Source organism: Chinchilla lanigera, unplaced genomic scaffold, assembly GCF_000276665.1.
Source record: "Chinchilla lanigera isolate Chin_1 unplaced genomic scaffold, ChiLan1.0 scaffold00015, whole genome shotgun sequence".
Taxonomy (NCBI): domain Eukaryota; kingdom Metazoa; phylum Chordata; class Mammalia; order Rodentia; family Chinchillidae; genus Chinchilla; species Chinchilla lanigera.
Genome location: NW_004955416.1, coordinates 6,508,372 through 6,527,589, shown reverse-complemented (window position 1 = coordinate 6,527,589; position 19,218 = coordinate 6,508,372). Strand labels below are relative to the sequence as shown.

Here is a 19,218-nt window from a genome sequence, read left to right as displayed (position 1 = left end):
CCCCTTTGTCAAAGATAAGGTCACTGAGTGTGTTTAGCTGTGTCTACATCTTCTAATCTGTTCCACTAGTCTTCTGGTCTATTTTTTTTGCCAGTACTATACTGATTTTATCACTGTAGCTTTGTAATATAATTTCAAGTCAGGGATTGTGATGCCTCCTGGCTTGTCTTTGCTACCCAGGATTGCCTTTACTATTTGTCTTGGTTACTTTTCTCTCATTGTTGGGACAAAATACCTGACACCCAAACTGAAGGAAGGAAAGGTTTATTTAGCTTACAGTTTGTGAAGGTTTCATTCCATACTGGACTGGTTCCAAGGCAGAGTGGCATATGGCAGAGAGCAATGGTTCATGGTGGTGGAACACAGAAAAAAAAAACAAGAGCAAAGGGTAGGAATGGCAGCAAGCAGCCTCTTTCCCTCCTTTATGTTGTGTGCAAACTAAACACTCCCAGGGTGGGTGTAGTGCTCACACCCATACTCCCAGCATTGGATCATGGATCAATCACAAATCCTGGAAGCCCACCCCATGACTGCATGAGGGTTTGGGGGGACATGCAGACACAAGTCATAACACTATTCTAGTCTCTTATGGTTCCAAATGAATTTTAGGAGTATTTTCCCTACTTCTGTGAGGCATACTAATGGTATTTTTATTGAGATTGCCTTAAATCTGTATAACAATTTTGGAAGTATGACCATTTTCACTATGTTGCTTCTTCCTATCCATGAACAAGGGGTATCTTTCCATTTTCTGATATCTTCTTCAATCTCCTTTTTCAGAGTACTGTAATTTTCAATATATGAATCTTTTACTTCCTTTGTTAGATTGATTCCTAAGTATTTCATTTTTTTGGATGCTATTGTGAAGGGTGTGGTTTCCCTAATTTCTCTCTCAATAAGTTTGTTGTTTGTGTGCGAGATTGCTATTGATTTTCGAGTATTGACTTTGTATCCAGCTATGCTACTGAATTTGGTTATTAAATCTGTAAGCCTTTTGGTGGAGTTTTTGGGGTCTTCCATGTAGAGTATCATGTCATCTGCAAATAATGATAATTTAATTTCTTCCTTTCATATCCTTATTCCTTTTATTTCTCTCTCTTTTCTAATTGCTCTGGCTAATGTTTCCAGAACTATGTTGAAAAAGGTGTGATGATAGTGGATATCCTTGTCTTGTTCCTGATTTTAGAGTGAAAGCTTTCATTTTTTGTCCATTTAGTATGATGTTCACCATTGGTTTGTCAGAGATGGCTTTTACCAGATTGAGATAAAGACCATCTATTCCAATTTTCTGTAGGGTTCTTAACAATGAACGAGTGCTGGACTTTATATCAAAAGCTTTCTCTGCATCTATTGAGAATGATCATGTGTTTTATTGTCTCTGTTGATATGGTACATTACATTTATTGATTTGCATATATTGAACCATCCCTGCATTCCTGGGATAAATCTCACCTGGTCCTGGTGTATAATCTTCTTGATGATTTGTTCAATTCTGTTTTCTAGAATCTTATTGAAGATTTTTGCATCTATATTCATTAGGGAGATTGGCGTGTAGTTTTCTTTTTTGGTTTTATCTTTCTGTAGTTCTGGTATCAGGATTGTACTTGCCTACAGGGAAGATTTAGGGAGTATTGCTTCCCTTTCAATTTCATTAAAGAGTTTGAAGAGTATTGGCATTAGATGTTCTCTAAATTTCTTATAGAATTCAGCAGTAAATCCATCAGGCCCTTGGATTTTCTTTGTTGGTAAGTTTTTAATTACATTTTCAATTTCATTAACTGATGCTGGGTTATTCAGGATTTTTATATCTTCTTGATTCAGCTTTGGTAATTCATATGTATCTAGGAATCTTGCCATTTCTTCTGTGTTTTCCATCCTATGAGAGTGAAGATTTCTGAAGTAGGTATTGATGATCTTCTGAATTTCCACAGGATCTATAGTGCCTTCACACTTATCATTCCTCAATGCATGAATTTGAGTCTTTTATGTCTTTTTTTTAATAAGGTTGGCTAAGGGTTTATCAATTTTATTTATTTTTTCAAAGAACCAACTGTTTGATTCATTAATTCTTTGTATTGTTTTCTTAGTGTCAGTTGCATTAATTTCTGCTCTCATCTTTATAATTTCCTCCTCTCTATGGGCTTTGGGTTTGTCTTGCTCTTCTTTTTCTACAGGTGTAACATTAAATTGTTTATTTGTGCTTGTTCTGTTTTCCTGATGTGAGCATTCACAGCTATAAATTTTCCTCTTAGGACAACTTTCATTGCATTCCATAGGTTCTGCTATGTTGTGTTTGCATTCTCATTTATTTGTAGATATTGTTTAATTTCTTCTGTTATTTCATCTGTGACCCATTGGTTGTTTATGAGGGTATTGTTTAATTTCCATGTGTTTATGGAGTTTTTGTGGTTTCTTTTGCCATTAATTTCTAATTCCATTGCACTATGGTCAGATATTATACATGGGATAATTTCAGTTCCTTTGCATTTACTTAAGAATATTCTGTGGGCTAGTATAGGGTCTATCTTAGAGAACATTCCATGTGCAGCTAAGAATATGTATGCTGATGATGTTGGATGGAACAGTCTAAAAACATCTACTAAGTCCATTTGTTCACAGGTTTGGTTCAGTTCTGTCATTTCTTTGCTGATTTTTTGTATAGTTGATGTCTCTCTTTGTGACAATGGGGTATTGCAGTCTCCCGTTACAATTGTGTTATTGCTTATTGAATTTTTCAAGTCTATTAATAATTGTTTTATATAGTTGGGTGTTGCTGTATTTGGTGCATATATATTTATGGTTGTTACCTCTTCTTCTTGAAGTTTCCCCCTAACAAGTATGTGATGACCCTCTTATTTATTTTTTATTTGAAAGAGAGTAGTACATGAGAAACAAACAAACAAAAAAATAGAACAGTAGCAGCATACCAGTATCACTAACCTAAAGAAATCAAAGCAAAAACATTTAAAGTGATACAGGGTCTGAAGACAAATTAATACAAATCAACAGTGGTTGTTATGTTGCATACCGCTATCCTCAACTACATTGCTCAGATTATCAGATGTAAGAATGAAAGATTGCTCAAACCATTAAAGAGATTAAAAAAAATTCTTCAATAAAACATTAGAGATATTAGAGAGTTTCACTAGACAAAATGGTAGGAGTTCACCATTGTAATTCCATTGCATATTGTTACCTTCAAATCCGTTGCTCAGACCAGACACAAGCATGCAAAGTTGACCAGAACATAAAAAATTGTGAGCATTAACTGTTCATTTCAATACACCATCAGACAATAGCAATACAGTCGTGATGACCTTCTTTATCCCCTTTGTATCCCTTTTGATCATTCTTGGTTTGAAGTTGACATTGTCTGCAAAAAGAATAGCTACTCCTGCTTTTTTCTGGGTTCCTGTTACATGAAAGATTGTTTTCCTCTTTTGATTTTCAGTCCATGAATTTCTATTTGTGTTAAATGTGTTTCTTGTATAAAGTATATTGTTGGATCTTGCTTCTTTTTTTTTTTTTGGTTTTTTTCTCCAGTACCGGGAACTGAACTCACGACCTTGCGCTTGCCAGGCAGGCGCTTTTGCTGCTGAGCTAAATCCCCAGCCCCTTGGATCTTGCTTCTTGATCCACTCTGCCAGTTTCTTTCTTTTGATTGGTGAATTGAGGTCATTTACATTGATGGTTATAATTGATATGTATTTGCTTATCTTGGTCGTGATATTTTCCTGTTGTTGGCTCCCTGCTTTTCTCCCCTGTTTGTTTACCCTACCTGGTGGTTTCTTTCTGTTGTTGTTCTTGGAATTGTGGTCCTTTTCATCTCTTGTCTAGAATATCTTTTAGTACTCTTTGCAGCATTGGTTTGGTGTTCATAAATCCCTTCAGTTGTTCTTTGTCATGGAAGTATCTTATTTCTCCATTAATTTTGAAAGATAGTTTTGCAGGGTACATCAGTCTGAGCTGGAAGTTGTTTTCTTTCACAACTTGAAATACTTCACTCTAAACTCTTCTTGACTTGAGAGTCTGTGTTGAGAAGTCTTCCTTGATTCTGATGGGCTTTTCCTTATAGGTGATCTGTTTCTTTTCTCTAACAGCTTTTAATATTCTGTTCTTGTGCTGAATTTCTGGAATCTTGATTATTATATGTCTTGGTGTAGTTTTATTTTGGTCAAGAATGTTTGGAGTTCTAAATGCTTCATTTATTTGTATGTCAAATTCTTTATCTACACTTGGGAAATTTTCTGCCATTATTTCTGTGAAGAGGTTTTTTTTTTTTTTATGTCATTTGTGTTGTCTCCAGCTTTCTAATTTCCCCAGTGAATCTTATGTTATTCTTCTTTGCTTCATCTTGTAATGTTAGATTTGCTTTTCATGGTCTCTTGCTAATTTTAAGATATCTTTCTTTTCATTATCACTATCTGTAATTCTGTTTTCAAGATCTGAAATCCTATCCTCTCCTTCATTCAACCTGATGCATATACTTTCAGTGGCAGTTTTAATCTCTTGGATTTCTATTTGGATCTGTTTCATGGATTCCATTTCCTTCCTATGCTGGGCATTATTTATATCCATCATTTTTCTAAGTTCATCTATTCTTTTATCTGTGTCTTCTCTAATATATTTGATTTTAAGCATCATTTTTTTTCTGTACCTGAGAGATTATTTTCTCCATAGCCTTTTCTACTTGTTTTTCACTCCTTTTGCTATCATTTCAGACATTTCCAGTGTGTGATTTACAATTTCGTCTATCTCTTTGAGTTCTGGGCTTGTCCTGGATGGGCTGAGGATCTGGGGTTGCATTTTGCTTCTGTGTCTTATCATTTTCTATTTTCTCTTATATTTTGTTTCTATGTTAATACTTTCCAATTTCTTATGACATATAGCTTTATTTCTAGTATTTAGGTTTCCCTAGAGGGTGTTTGTTCTCTAGGGATGTCTTCTAGATGTAGGTGGTTTCTTATAGCTATCCTAAGGCCCTGGCTTCCCAGTTTGTAAAGGATGCAAGATTACTATTTGGCTCAGCTCCTAATTCTTTGATACTGGGCTGTGGTAGTGATTATGACATCAGACAGTCACAGTGTTATCACGCAGGGGAGAAAAACTATATATAATATGTATGACATCCTGGGTAAAATAGTAGAGTTAGTAATTACAATAGTTTTAAGTGAAGTTTAACTACTGATAAGTTGTGGCAACCATTAACATGTTACCTTTGACCATGGGAGTAAACTCTAAAATTATGCAACAACCTAGTACCAAAAAAAAAAAAAAAAAGCAACAAAATAAAACATACACTGTGCACTTGTATGTAGTAATTTTTCCCTAAGTCAGGTGATTTTACCCTTCTGTTGGGAGCAGGGAGGTTAAGGTGCTTAGGTGATAGGCTAAAGTGATGAGTGAGGTCCAATATAGTAGAGTCAGGGCTGGAAATTAAACGATGATCACCTAGGATTGGGAAACTGGAAGACACAGGAGGGAAAGAATAAAATAGAATATAAAAGAGTAGTCAGGAAGGGCAGAGAGAATGTTTACTCACTTGAAAGTTTAAATTCAGAAGAAATAGTTGAGGAAAGAGAGAAAGTGAGTCTACAGAGGAGAATTTTTAAAAGATAAGAAACCTAAACAGTGAAAAAAGGAGGGGAAAATAGGAAGAGAATAAAAATAAACCAAAGGGAAAAAAAGAAGGAAAGAAGAGATGAGAGAAAGACAGGAGAGAAAAATAGAAAAAGAAAAAAAACCCAAATACAAAAATAACTACCAAATACAGAAGAAAATAAGATGACATCCAATCAGGCAGGAGAGGGATATCCAATCAGACAGGAGAGGGATATCCAATCAGACAAACAAGGGAGAATGAAAGTAGTAAAATACCTTTGGTGCTTACAGTTCTGTGATAGTGTCCATATTTAATCCCAGAAATGTGTTGGGTATGGAGCTGATCTTGGCCTTGGGATGTGGGACCTGGGACTGGACTTCTGCTGGTGGAGTTCTCCAGAATTCAACTGCTGGCTCCTTGCTACTGCATCAGACACTTCCATGCTGCTGGTCTCACCAATTACTCTGCCCTCCAAGGTTGTGTGTGTGCACGTGCACCTGGGACCTGGCTGTTGTCCTGGATCTCAGGTCTTGGGGTTCCTGTCAGTCTACTCAACAAAGGTGTGTGTCCTCATGCTCCTCTCAGAGACCCCGCCATCCCTGAGACAATGGAGGAAGCACAGAGTGTAGACTCATACTCTGCTTGCAGGTCCTGCCATCCCAGAGAGGGAATGGAGGAGGAGCAGACTCACTTTTCTCGCAGGCCCCCTGCTGTCTCACAGAGCTCTAGCAGTTTTTAAATGGAGTGTAAAATTTAAAAGATCATGTTGTTGGTAAAAAGTTTTACTTCTTTTTTTTCCTAGCCAGATCCCTTTTATTCATTTCTGATTGTTGTAGACTTTCAGTATCATAGCAATCAGAAGTGATGATAAGCATACTCATTGTCACCACTTTGATCTTGAAGGAAAAGCTTTCAAATTTTTATGGTTGAATATAATGTCAGTTATAAGTTTGTGCTGTGTGGCCTTTATTGCTAGGTATATTCCCTTATACCTAATCTGTTGGGATCATTTTTATCACAAGAGGGTACTGGATTTTGTCAAGTACTTTTTCTGGATCTAATGAGATGGTGTTGTGGCTTTTCTCCTTCATGTTGTTAATCTGGTGACTCACATTTATTATTTTGAGCTATCCTTGCATTCCATAGATAACACTCACTTGAGTGTGGTAAATGAGTCTTTTAATGCACTACTGAATTTAGTTTTAGAACCCATTTACACTTAAGGTAATTAAAATATAAGGACTTCTTCTTGCCATTTTGTAATTTGTTTTCTGTTTGTTTTATAGAGGTTATATTCCTTTCTTTCTCTCATTGTTTCAGTTGTGGTTTGATGAATTTTCTATGGTGGTATGCTTTGAATCCATTCCTTTTATATTCTTGCTACTATTGGTATCTGCTTTGGGTTTACCACCAAGCTTACATAAAACATTTCATACTTACAGTTGGCTATTTCAAGCAGAAAACAACTTAACTTGAATCATATATAAAAACTGTACTTTTGGGGGCTGGGGATTTAGCTCAGTGGCAAAAGCGCCTGCCTGGCATGCGCAAGGCCATGAGTTTGGTTCCCGGTACCGGAGAGAAACCAAAAAAAAAAAAAAAAAAAAATTAAAAAAAACTGTACTTTCATTCCCACTTTTTGTGATTTGTCAAAAGTTAAATAATTTGTATAACAATTTAGTGTTGCAGCAGTCGTTTTTATTAGTTCTTTCAGCACATGTGTTTTAACCTTTTAACCCTTGTAGTAGAGATAAAATTCATACCACCCTTATATATGAGAATCTTCTGAATATGACTAGGTAATTTTAGTTTTGTCTTCATATGTTTCATCTTATCAATTGGGATTCTTCTCTTTCAGTGTAGCGAACTTGCTTTAGCAGCTCCTGTTATGTGTTATGGTTTATATCTAGATGTCCAACAAGAGCCTCATGCATTCATAGGCAGGGTTTTAGAAGAGGACTGGACCACAGAGCAGCATAGCTGACTTATTTTGAGGAGGTGGGGTCTGGTCAGAAGAGGTGGGTCATTGGGAGTGTGACACGGGAGGGTTTATCTCCCTTTCTAGTCTCTTGTTTTTCTCTCTCTGCTTCCTGGCTGCCAGGACAGGCTCAGCTTTTTCCTCAACCATATCTCTCCATCATATTGTTTCTTCTTTGAAGCCAACTGACTGGTCTTCCTTTAAGTTGTGAGTGTCAGATAGTGTGTCTCATCAATGAGAAAAGGTCTAACATACCCAGTAATGATGAACTGCAGTTTTCATTTGAGAGAAGTTATTATTTCTCTCTCATTTCTGAAGGACAGCTTGGCTGGGTAATATAATCTTGGTTAGCAGTTTTTTCCCTTCAGCACTTTGAAAATATTGTTTTACTGTTTCCTAGCTTGCAAAAATTCTTGTAAGAGAGCTGCTGATAGCTGATAGCTGTATTATGACTCCCTTGAATATGCTGTTTCTTTTCGACTGCTCTAAGAATGGCTTTTTTTTTTTTAATGGTTTAATTATGAGGTGTCTTGGCAAACTCCTCTTGGGGTGGAATTTGGAGATTTTTGAGCTTCTTGTACCTAGTTGTTTTTATCTTTCCTCAGATTTGAGAAACTCTCAGCCATTATTCCCTTAAATACACTCTTCAGGTCTTTTTCTCTCAAAAGAAAGATTCTGAGACTCTTACTATACAAAGGTAGATTTCTTGATCATTTCACGTAACTCATAGTCATTTTTCATTCTTTTTTTTCCTGGATTGTAAAATTCTAAATGTTCTGTCTTCAAGGGCAGTAATTCTTCTGCTTGATTGTGTCTGTTACTGAAGCTTTCTGTTAACTTTTTTGGTTTACTCACTGAAATTTTTATATATAGGATTTGTATCTGATTTTAAAATTGTTTCTTTGTCAAGCTTTTCTCTTTGTGCATCCATTGTTTTCTAAATTTAATTTTATTTTCTATCTGTATTTTTTTTTGTAGTTCCCTGAATGCCTTTAAGAGAATTATCCTGAATTCTTTGTCAGTCATTTCATAGATCTCCACTTACTCAGGGTTCATTATTGGGCCTTTTTTAGTTACCTTTTGTAGTATTACAGCCCTATTTCTTTGTATGTATGCTGTGTGTCCTTTTGTTGGTGTCCACACCTTTGAGGATATGGCTGTCTCATCTGGGTTTTGCAGGTGTTCTTTCTGGTAGACTTTCATTACTGGCTATGCTGGTATACTAGATGGGCCAGCTGGTGATTACCTAGACAGACAGATCTTGCTGTTGGGTTTTCTCATTAAGCTGGTTGTTGCCTGTGCTTGGAAGCCAAGTGGACCTAGTTGCTCTACTCCAAGGCTGGATACTATGGTCAGGTAGAGCTGCCAACTGGCAGCTCTGTAATAGCTTCTGATGGGGCAGAGTTTTAGATCATCTTCGCTGTCTGCAAAGCACTACTCTTTCAATCTGTAGCCGCACAGAGCCACATGCTTGACTCTGAGATTGAACAAGTTCAGTTGGGATGGACCAGGCTGGAGCTGTGCTCTACAGATGTAAGGAACGTGAGCTTCCCCACCTAGGGAAGTCTTATGTGGAGAACAAGTCTTGGTGGGGTTGCACTAGTTAGCCAGTGGAGTTGAGCAGGGCCACATGCTCCTCTATGCAGGTATCCCATGATCTGCACTAGCCCCCTGACCTGGGAAAGGCTGAAGGAAAACACCAAGGCTTGGTGGGATCATCACTTGGCTATTGGGGTTGGGTGGAGCCAGATACTTCCCTCTAATTGCTAGCTTGCCCTTGCTTTCCTGCCTGGGGGAGGCTTAAGGAAAAGATTGGGACTGGGGCTGGGTGGGTAAGCTCATTAGGGACAAGTGCCTGGCAGACCTCTGGACCACACTTCCTGCAGGGCATTGCTCTTGGCTAGGTTTTCTAGTGAAGTGCCTTTGCTGGCTAGACCACAGAGCTACTGCCAAGATCTGTGTGCTGATTGCTGTGAGCCCCACCCCGTTCTTTGTTTATAACATTCTAGAGGAATATCCCTGCCAACACTCCAGTGTTTCCTGGAGTGGGGAGAGCCTCTTGTGTGGAGTCCCAGAGTGGTGGGGAAGCTACATGTCTACTATACCTCTTTTCCCACTATAGAAAGTGTAGGTCCAGGATAATCCTCTTTGCATAGCACTAAGATAGCTTAGAGACAGGGGGAAGGCTGAGTGTAGTGAATGTGAAAACTTCGTCCTTATTCTTTTCTCATTTCTGTAGTTCTGTAGTCCAAAACAATATCTGTGCCTCTCTCTTGAGTTCAGAGATATACATGAAGGTTTTCTTTTCCTTTCTTTTTTTGTGGTCTACAGGTAGTGCTGATTGGAGTCCTGTGAGGAGGTAGGAGATGAAGAACTGCTGTTGCATCATGTTGCTGACTAAAATGTTAAGCTATAATATTTTGTCCAGCAGAGTTCATTTACAGCATGCAATTCAATTAGAGGGCTGTGGTTGGCCTTCTTCCTTACCAAGGATCTGTTTTCAGTAGATAGACTATAGAAAACCCTGTTCTATCCTAAAATTGCACTGTATTTTGTTGCTTTTAGGGCAGAAATTTTTTTTAGATAGAAAGTCTCTGAACTTCTTTGTGTGCTGTCATGATTTGTTGTATGTGGGGTTTCATGTCCACGGGGAATATGTGTTTAGGATGGTACTTCCCTAAAACATGAGTATGAATCTTATTGATTATATCGTCAGTGAGTAGAAAGGACAAGGTGGAATGGGCCAGAACTTGATGTGACTTGATGGAAAGAAATTATGAAGGTGCAGATCATGCCTTTCTGATCATACCAGATAATCTACATACGTGATTATAATCATTAATGCTTATAGAAGATCAAGATAGTATAGATGTGAATATGTGGACCGTACTTTATTTTCTGCTTATTGCAAATCAACTCTAAGGCAGTGGTGATGAACCTATGGCATGCATGCCACAGCAGGTGTTTGCTATCATTGAAACCTCTAAAAGATTCACCATCACTGCTCTAAGGAATAGTTCCCATGCTGTCATTTTGAGCATGCTAGAATATCTGAAGTTGTTTTGCTAACTTCAGCATTTACAGTTGCTAAAATGGCTCGCTAATCAATTTTATTGTGTAATACTAAATTGTACATTGTGTGCTTTTTACAAAGGGGACACAAAAAGCAAATGCTATACAAATTTTCTTGGCAGAGAACCCTTTAAAGATGTTTCTGTAATGATGAGTTGCTGTACATTCAGCTGTTACATTATGTTCTGGCTCTTTCTCAAGAAATAAATGCACATGAATGTGATTCATATTAGATTTCTATAAGGAGACAAGGAGGAAATAAGAAAGCGAGTTATCATCTTTTCTTTTAATAGCAAATACTATTGGCATGTAGTTCTTTTCTCCTTGATAAACTGAGGTCTGTTGTACATGTTTTAGTTCTGCTTCTAAAAGGCAACCAGAGAAAGCTTAAAAAGAAAGGAACTTAATGATTTTAATTCACAGTATTAAAATATAAGGATTTATTTCCCCATTGTATTAAAAGTTTTCAATGTGAAATACTTTATTTACTGTGTTTGTGCTTTGAACTTAGTGGTAATTATTGTGTTTTGACTTTGTGAAAATAATGTCTACTAAATTGTTGACCCACTAACAATTGGGAATTTAGGGAACCAGTAAATAGGCTAAGGTCTTCCCCATAATGATCAGAAACAACTGAGAAGATGCTTCTGATGAATAGAGAACAAGCATGTCCGTTTTATTACTATCATGACTCCAGGGGTAGCCAACTGGGCTTTCTAATGCTCTGTTTTGAAATAAACCTACCCTCCCAGTCACTAGGAGGGGTGGCCGGTGGAGACCTGTGCATGTGAAACCAGTGATACTGAGGCACCTAGAATGTACCCTGCAGAGATGGGTGGAGGAGGCACTGATTCCTGAGGAGGATGGAACTGAGCTGAATTGAGCATGCATTTTACTTCTCAAACTCACTGGATAACTGGTTCTTTCCTGGGGAGTATGAAAGGAGACCAGAATGCTTCCACTCTAAGTTCTTCCAAGGGTAAGAACGGTGTCAATTGTTTTCAGCAACAAAACCTGAGAGGTGTTTCTCATTGCACTGGTGCTTCAGAAGCCCAAAGCTTCAAGTCTGTGAGATAGTCTAGAATTTACTAAAATTCTCTTATGCTGAGTTGCTTTCTGTATAATCAGAATAAAAGGCATCTTGCAAAGCATATTATTTTCTTTTTTTCTGCTCTGCATTTGAGCCTAGCTGTCAACAGAAATTCATATGATAAAGAGGAACATATGAAAACAAAGTGGAGTTGGGCAAAAAGGGACACAAAATAAGTTTTAAAGAAGGGGAACAAAGCTACACTAATTCTTCAACAAAAGAGAAGTGGAATTTTTCAAAGGACCTATTGAATAAACAGTGCCCTTAATTGTGTAACAATTGCAACAGTGAGTCAGATCAGGTTCTGATTGTTGTTGTTTTAAAATGTAGCACTGTAAATGAAAACTAGGGTTATCAACTGTCCTGATTTGCTCGGGAATGTACTAGTTTTACCACAGAGTGATCCATGACCCTGGAAACCCTTAGTTCCCAGCACATTGGGAGGATTTGTCACTATAAACTGAAACTGAGAACATAAAATCAAAAAGCAAATTAGTTACTCAAAGTATAAAACTATTAATAGGGTCCAGATAAGTAGCAAGATCTCAGGCTAGAATCAGGCTAGCAGAGGGAGGCTGGGCCCTGCCTACCTGAGTGATGCAGCCTAGTGATTAGGAGCATGAGCTTTGAGTAGGGGAGACCTGGGTTTGAGTCCTCTGCTTGTTAGTCAGTGATCTTGTTCTTTTTTCTTCTACACCATGGTTATCTATCTGTATAATTGGGCGGTACGGTAGTTTGGATGTTGAATGTCCCCTAAAGTTCTTGTGTTAAAGCTTTGGTGCCTAGCGTGGCTCTTTTGGGAGTAGAGTAGTAGTATTTTTGGGAGTTGGGGTCTCATTGGAAGTCGTTAGGTCATTGGGGATGGGCTGTTAAAGGAGCTTGTGGGATCCCAGCATTTTCTTTCCCTCTGCTTCCTGACTTTCTGAGTGGTTTGCTTGGACATGTGCTTCCACCAAAGGCCCAAAGAATGGGGCTACTTCATCTTATACTGGACCGTCTAGAAGTAGGTACCAAAATAAACCTATTCTCTTATAAGTTAATTGACTTAGGTATTTCATTATAGTGATAGAAAGTGGACTAATACAAATAGCTTTAATACTCTGTAAGGTTGCAATAAAGATAAAACAAGAAAATTCATGTAAATGATTAGCCCAGTGACTGGAGTTGATTGAACTATATGGCCTTTAATATTAAATTGGGAAATACGCCATAAAAGTTCAATTTTCTGACAGTTCAACCAATCTGAACTGAGTAGCAGGTGCTTCCTTTAGAAGGAGTGTGTATTCTCCAATAGACCATGGCTAATGTCCAGCTCTCTCTACCTCATCAGCTTGGCCTTTTGGAGACTCAGAAATTCCCAACCCATGCTATAAGCCTTTGCAGCTTATAGTATATTCTAAACACTGGTATAGTTCGTTACATTTGCAGGACCCTAAAGGCCCCACACCAGACCTGCTGCATTTTAACTTTCATCTTAAGATCCTTGGTGATATTTCCACACAGTGAAGTTTGAGAAGCACTGGTACACATCACAGAGCAGAGGTGGTGAACCTGTGGCACATGTGCTGAAGTCGGCTGTTTATCATTGAAAGCTCTAAAAGGTTCGCCACCACTGCCATACAGTTTTATCCCCGGTTGAGGGGAACACTCGGATCATCTGAGGAGTTTTTGTTTTTTATATGCTTGTCCAAGGGCCTGTCTAGACTTACTGAAATCAGAGTTTCTGGCATTGAGAGCCCAGAGTGTCAGATTAATGCTGATGACAGAGTTTTCCTATATACACTTGAGAAATAGGGGTTTCAGTTTAGTGGAAGAAAGATAATTATGTCATCCTATTGGAGTCCTCAGAACAAGTTCTACCAATAATGACAACTGCCAACATACAATATGAATACACTTAATGATGAAATTCTGCCCATTGGATTGTAACTGTCTGGGTAAAGCCTGGGTATAGAAAGAGTGAATTTTGGGAGGTATGTGGCAGTTATTTCAAGGAGGTATGTGGTGGTATATGTCACACTGATACAGCCTGAATGGTTCCAAAGACTGAGTTTTCTTTGTTATAATGGTCTTATTGCTTTGCAATGGAGCAGTGTGATTCTAGAAATTGTGATGATAATACCATATTTTAGCTTGATCTTAGGGAAGTCCTTAATTCATCCTTGCCTTAATGAATTTCTTTTTTCATAGTGTGTTCTCAGACCTCCTACTTATTTGTTAAATTACTTTTCCAGGTCTGCTAGTTACTTCTTAGATGTTCTTAGTGACTTAATCTCCTGTTATGTAGTCAGATGAACCCTCCTCCAGTTTCCTTCACCAAAATACCATCTCCCAAATTAGAAATTTAGTCTTACTCCTTTTTATGTAAAATTTTAGTGTATAAGACATTTATATTATTTTTATTTATTTTTCAAGTTACCTTTTTTTTTTTTTGGTACTGGGAATCGAACTCAGGACCCTGAGCTTTTCAGGCAGGCACTATGCCGCTGAGCTATATCCCTGTCTCAAGTTATTTTCTACGGATTTTATTTACTCTAATTCTTCATTAGGTAGACTTTTCATGTAACTTGTTTGGCACTGATCATTTTTTTTCACTTATAAAACATCACTTTCGCTTTATTTAATAGCGTAAAGTGAACATCTTTAAAAACTTTGATGTTTAATTGTGCTGTACTAACACTCTGTCAGTTAGGGAAACTTATGATTCCATTGTTTCATTCAAATTGAGTAAAAGTTACTATAGATCAGCTATCAGGACTGTAGATCTGATCTGCAACCTGCCCTGTCAGCCTCACTTGGAGGCTTGTTAGAAATGCAAGGCCCAGCCCTACCCGCAACCCACTGAATTCCATTTGCTCAGTAACAGGATGTCCCCACAGGTGATTTGTGTGCACGTTAAAATGTGAGAGGCTCTGGACTACATAGTTGGATTGTCACCTCCAGCATTGTGGTGGTGTTGAACATAATATACAGAAAGTATCTTCACTATTTGCTGTCTTTGCTGTTTTCTTCTTGAATCCCTTTTTTGTGAAGATCCTGCCTTCTCTTGATTGCCTTTTCTCTTCAGGTCTCTTATTGTCAGTCTTTCAGGCAGCCTACATTAGCCACACAGAGCACACATGCCCTGAGGTACTAGCTTGCATCCTCCACTTTTTAATGGTTAATATTTTTTTTTGGAGATAGCTGTATCTGCTGTGGGAGGATCTGTTTCTGCATTCAGATTGCTACTTGGTATCTGCAGGAACCATTCCGGCATTTGCAGGTATCCTGAGTCTGTTTCTTTGGAAGTGCTACTTCTTACCTTTGGCTGTGTGTTCGAATCACCTAGTAAGATGTAAAACAGATTAATGCCTTGGTTTCATCCCAGGTTAATTAAGTCAGTGTCTAGGGGTTGACTCTGGACATAAGTACTTGTTTAAATGAGTTTTTGAGGATAGGATGTGGGTGAGTCTGTGGTCCAGTCATGCTTTAAAACTACTCTTCCTTGGTGCCAACTTGTTTATTCATTATCAGAGACCCCTTTCATGGTGTGAGTTATCAGGGACCCCTGCTGTGAGTCCCCAGTCTCCTGCCAAGTGTTACAGTGCATGGTGGGAAGAAAGAGCAAGAGACAAAATAGAGGTGCAGGCAGGGATCTGGGATGACCAGCTGTTCTCAGGGAACAAAAGGCCATGAGGTGGCCAGAACCTTGGTATTTATTGAGCTGAGTCAAGGGCAATGGGGAAGGGCAGTGGGTGTTGCCAGGGACAGTAATGGTGACTATAGTGGGATAGTAAGGAGAGAACAAAGCTTCTTGCAAGGACAAGGACAAGGACGAGACTGGGGTAATGACCTGGACGCCTTGTGTCTCCAGCAGGTGTTACCTTCCCCTGTGAGTGGCACAGCAGTCATTAGCCCTAGGGCTTTCAGCTCTGACCAGAAAAGAGCAGAGAGTTTCTGTGTTCCAATCTGACTCACGGGCAGGACAAGAACAGGCTTTGGATGTCCTCTAGACTCAATTTATAATTCATGGTCCCCAACAATTCATCATCTCTCCATCCATCTATTCATCCATATCCGTTCATCCGCATATCCCCCCCACAAACATTTGAGTTTCTTACTGTGTTCTACCTAACTTTCTAAATTCCAGGTTTTTCAGCTCCAGCATTATTTACATTTCTAAGTTGGAGGCCCATCCTGTGCATTATAGGAAGCTAAATAGAATCCCTAGCTTATACTCAGAAGATAATGTTACAATATTTTTAAATGTTCATTGGGAGACAAAACTTTCCCCAGTTGAGGACTGTTGCTCTAGGATATCAAGTGAGCAGGGCATGATCACTGTTGTAAACTTCTTCCGAGTCTACTGCTGAAGGCAAGCACTTAAATAATTACAGTACAGTGGGACAAGTATAACAAGAGTTTGCGTTCAAGTCCATAGAGATGTGAGGCGTAGGGACACTGGGGAAATGGGAGGTGGCATTGAAGCAGAGCCTCCAAGGATGAGGTGGGCAAGCCCAGCACTCTACAGAGAAGGAATTACTCTTTAAAGGCCTGGAGCTTTGTCCTGTCATCCCTCACCTCATGTGTGGAATACTCTGGTCTTCTCGTCTGGCTCAGCTCCCTCTACATCCTATGTCATACTTCTCTTCCGTGTCTTGATAATATCAGTACTCTTCTCACTTTGCTTTGTGAAACTCTTGGGTCATCTGGCTTTAATTATGTAGTTGATTCTCTTATTTTTTTTGTAGCAGCTTTCAGATACAATTTATGTACCTGTATTTGTTTCCTATTGTTGTCATAACAAATTGCCAAAACAGAAATTGATTCTCCTACAGGTCTAGAGGCCAGTAGTCTGAAACCAAGGCGTCACCAAGGCCGCTCGCTCTGCCGGGAGGCTCTCAGGCTGAATGCTTTACTGCACCTTCCGGTTTCTCGTGGCTGTCAGCATCCCTGAGCCTCTTTGGTGACCACAGCACTTCGTCTGCCGCCATTTTCACACCGCCTCCCTGCATGTGTGCATTTATCGGGCTCCCTCTGCATTTTTCTTATAAAAACACTTATTAGCGAATTTAGAGCTCACCCAGCTAATAGAATATGATATCCTAAAGATCCTTTAATTTAGTTGGATCTGCAAAGATCTTTTTCCAAAATAAAGTAAAATGCACAAGTTCCAGAGATTGGGAAAGATGTGGGCATTAATTTTATGCAGTTACAGTCCAATAATACCGTATAATTCACCCCATTTAAGTATGTACAATTCAGTGGATTTTAGTATAGAGTTGTACAAACTTTACCACAATCAATTTTATATTTTCTTCACCTTCCAAAGAAACATTGTATCCATTAGTTATCACTCCCTATTTTCCCTACCCTAAACCCCTCCTGTAGGCAATTGCTAATCTATTTTTCTGTCTCTATGAATTTGCTTACTCTGGATAGTTCATGAAAGTGAATTTGTGAGGTCACAATATTGTGACCTCTTGTGCTGGCTTTTTACACACTGCAAATGTTTTCAAGATTTATGTTGAAATCTTGAAATGGTGTAGCATGCATCAGTACTGTTTATTTTTATTACTGAATAATATTCTACTGCATGGACATACCACATTTTACTTATCTGATCTAGCTGACAGATGTTTGGGTTGTTCCACTTATTAGCTATTACCTATGTTAATGTGAATATTTGTGTGTTACAAGTTTTTGTGTAGATGTATGTTTTCATTTCCCTTGGGCTACCTCAGGAATGGAATTGCCACATCTGTTATAACCTTTTGATGAACTACCAGACTGTTTGCTGGAGATATTATACCATTTTACATTTCACAGGTTTCTCCTCCTACTTTTTATTGTCTTCTTTTCTTTGGTTCTGTTGTCAATTCTGCCTTCTCTGTTAACTTTCTCACTAAGGGCAGAAAAATATTGGCATTTCACTTCTCTTATTGTCATAAGACATAAATGATAATTTGCTGTCATCTACCTTACATGTAGCATTTACTTTTGCTTCCATCTCACTTCCTAGAAATTCAGTTGAAAGCACAGAAAAAAAATGAAATCTGTCTTTAAATCCACAGTCATTTTTACTCTCAAAACTCAAGTTTTTTCTGAGCTGCTAAGCTCAATCAGGACAGACACCTTATATTTTGAATTTACTTATAAACTCTATGTGCAGCTTAATAAATAGTAACTAAGAATATGATTATTGTATATGTGTAAAATGATTCAATGTTTAATAAACTGAATTAGTTTTCTAAATTATGTACACATTTCTGATTCTTTAATAACTTTGGTTATTATTTTTGTATGCAGATAAACAGGAGATGAAAGAGGTCATGGAAGAATGTAAAGAATCTTAAGCAAGGACTTGCTAGGATATGCTCTTAAGACAGTTGGTAATTATGTTAAATTGTTTTCTCTGAATTCTTTAAATTCAGTGAATACTATAGAGACTATTCCCCAAATAATGATTTTGACATCTGACTTCTCTTATACATTTCATTTCCTTGATATTTTTAAGACTTGTAATTGTTCAGTGGTTTTTCTTCATTGAAATTTCTGGGAAATTTATTTATGAATGTATCACTAATCTTACAGTACCAGGGATACATTATGAAAATCAATATTTTAATGTATGCATTATGTTAAGCATAGTGGAAATGGTATGATTATCCTGTATTTGCTTTTATGTGTTTCAACTTTATTGTGATTCAGATTGTGGTCACTATGGATTTTTGTTCTGGTCTGTTTTTGCTTTTCTCTGTCTGTTCAGTGTCTGTTGGTGTAACACACCATGGGGAGAAATAAACTGCCTCAACAAAGCAACATTAGGGAAGCCTACATTATCTGGTTAATGATACTACTTATTCAAGTAGGAATGTGATGAATTATTTGATATGTTTCTCTCAGTTTGTTACGTTCTTTCACTTAGGGCCTTTTAGAACACAGCAAATAAAGATGAACGACTTTTTTAAATGAAGTCTATAATATTATTTTAAGAGATATTTGCTTAATTATATGTTATTAACCTGGATTCATAAGAAAATTTTATAGCAACACTTTATAAGATGAATTGACTTTATAAGATGAATTGACCTTAGAACTAGAAGTCAAATGTATTTCTGATTTGAAAAATGAGCTAGCTGTTGTACTACCTTTAATAAAATTTGATGTAATATATATATATGTGGCATTAATATTTGCTGACACGTGCTTATCTACTGATATTGGATAATAATGTTTGTTTACATTATTGTACTCCTTGGCCTTTTCGAATGAGGAATTCTACAGCTACTATTTTTGAAGGTATCCATAGGCAGTTTCTTTTTCCAGCCTTCATATTAAAGTTTACTATTTGTTCATTTAAAATACCAGTGGTTCATGTTGATGTCAGTGTGCTATAGCGTAACTTATCCTGGCATCAAGAGTTTTGCTGTGGGATGTCAGCAGAAGTTAAAAGTCATGATTTCAGCTTGTCATAGGAATGACATGTGCACTGCT

At 37.8% G+C, this 19,218-nt stretch overlaps 1 protein-coding gene across 6 annotated transcripts in view; it reads left to right on the top strand.

Moving 5' to 3' along the window:
* Nucleotides 1–19,218, top strand: part of Fsip1 (fibrous sheath interacting protein 1) — a 203,350-nt gene that overhangs the window by 182,937 nt on the left and 1,195 nt on the right. For 2 of the 6 annotated variants that reach the window (XR_260360.2, XR_260361.2), the window contains 2 exons: nt 11,405–11,631; nt 18,031–18,107. Coding sequence is in view for 4 of the 6 variants with exons in the window: in XM_013512592.1 (XP_013368046.1) it covers nt 16,560–16,678 (119 nt within the window). In the remaining 2 variants the exon portion in view is untranslated. The other 4 variants (XM_005381205.2, XM_005381207.2, XM_005381206.2 and 1 more) reach the window with 3 other exon arrangements.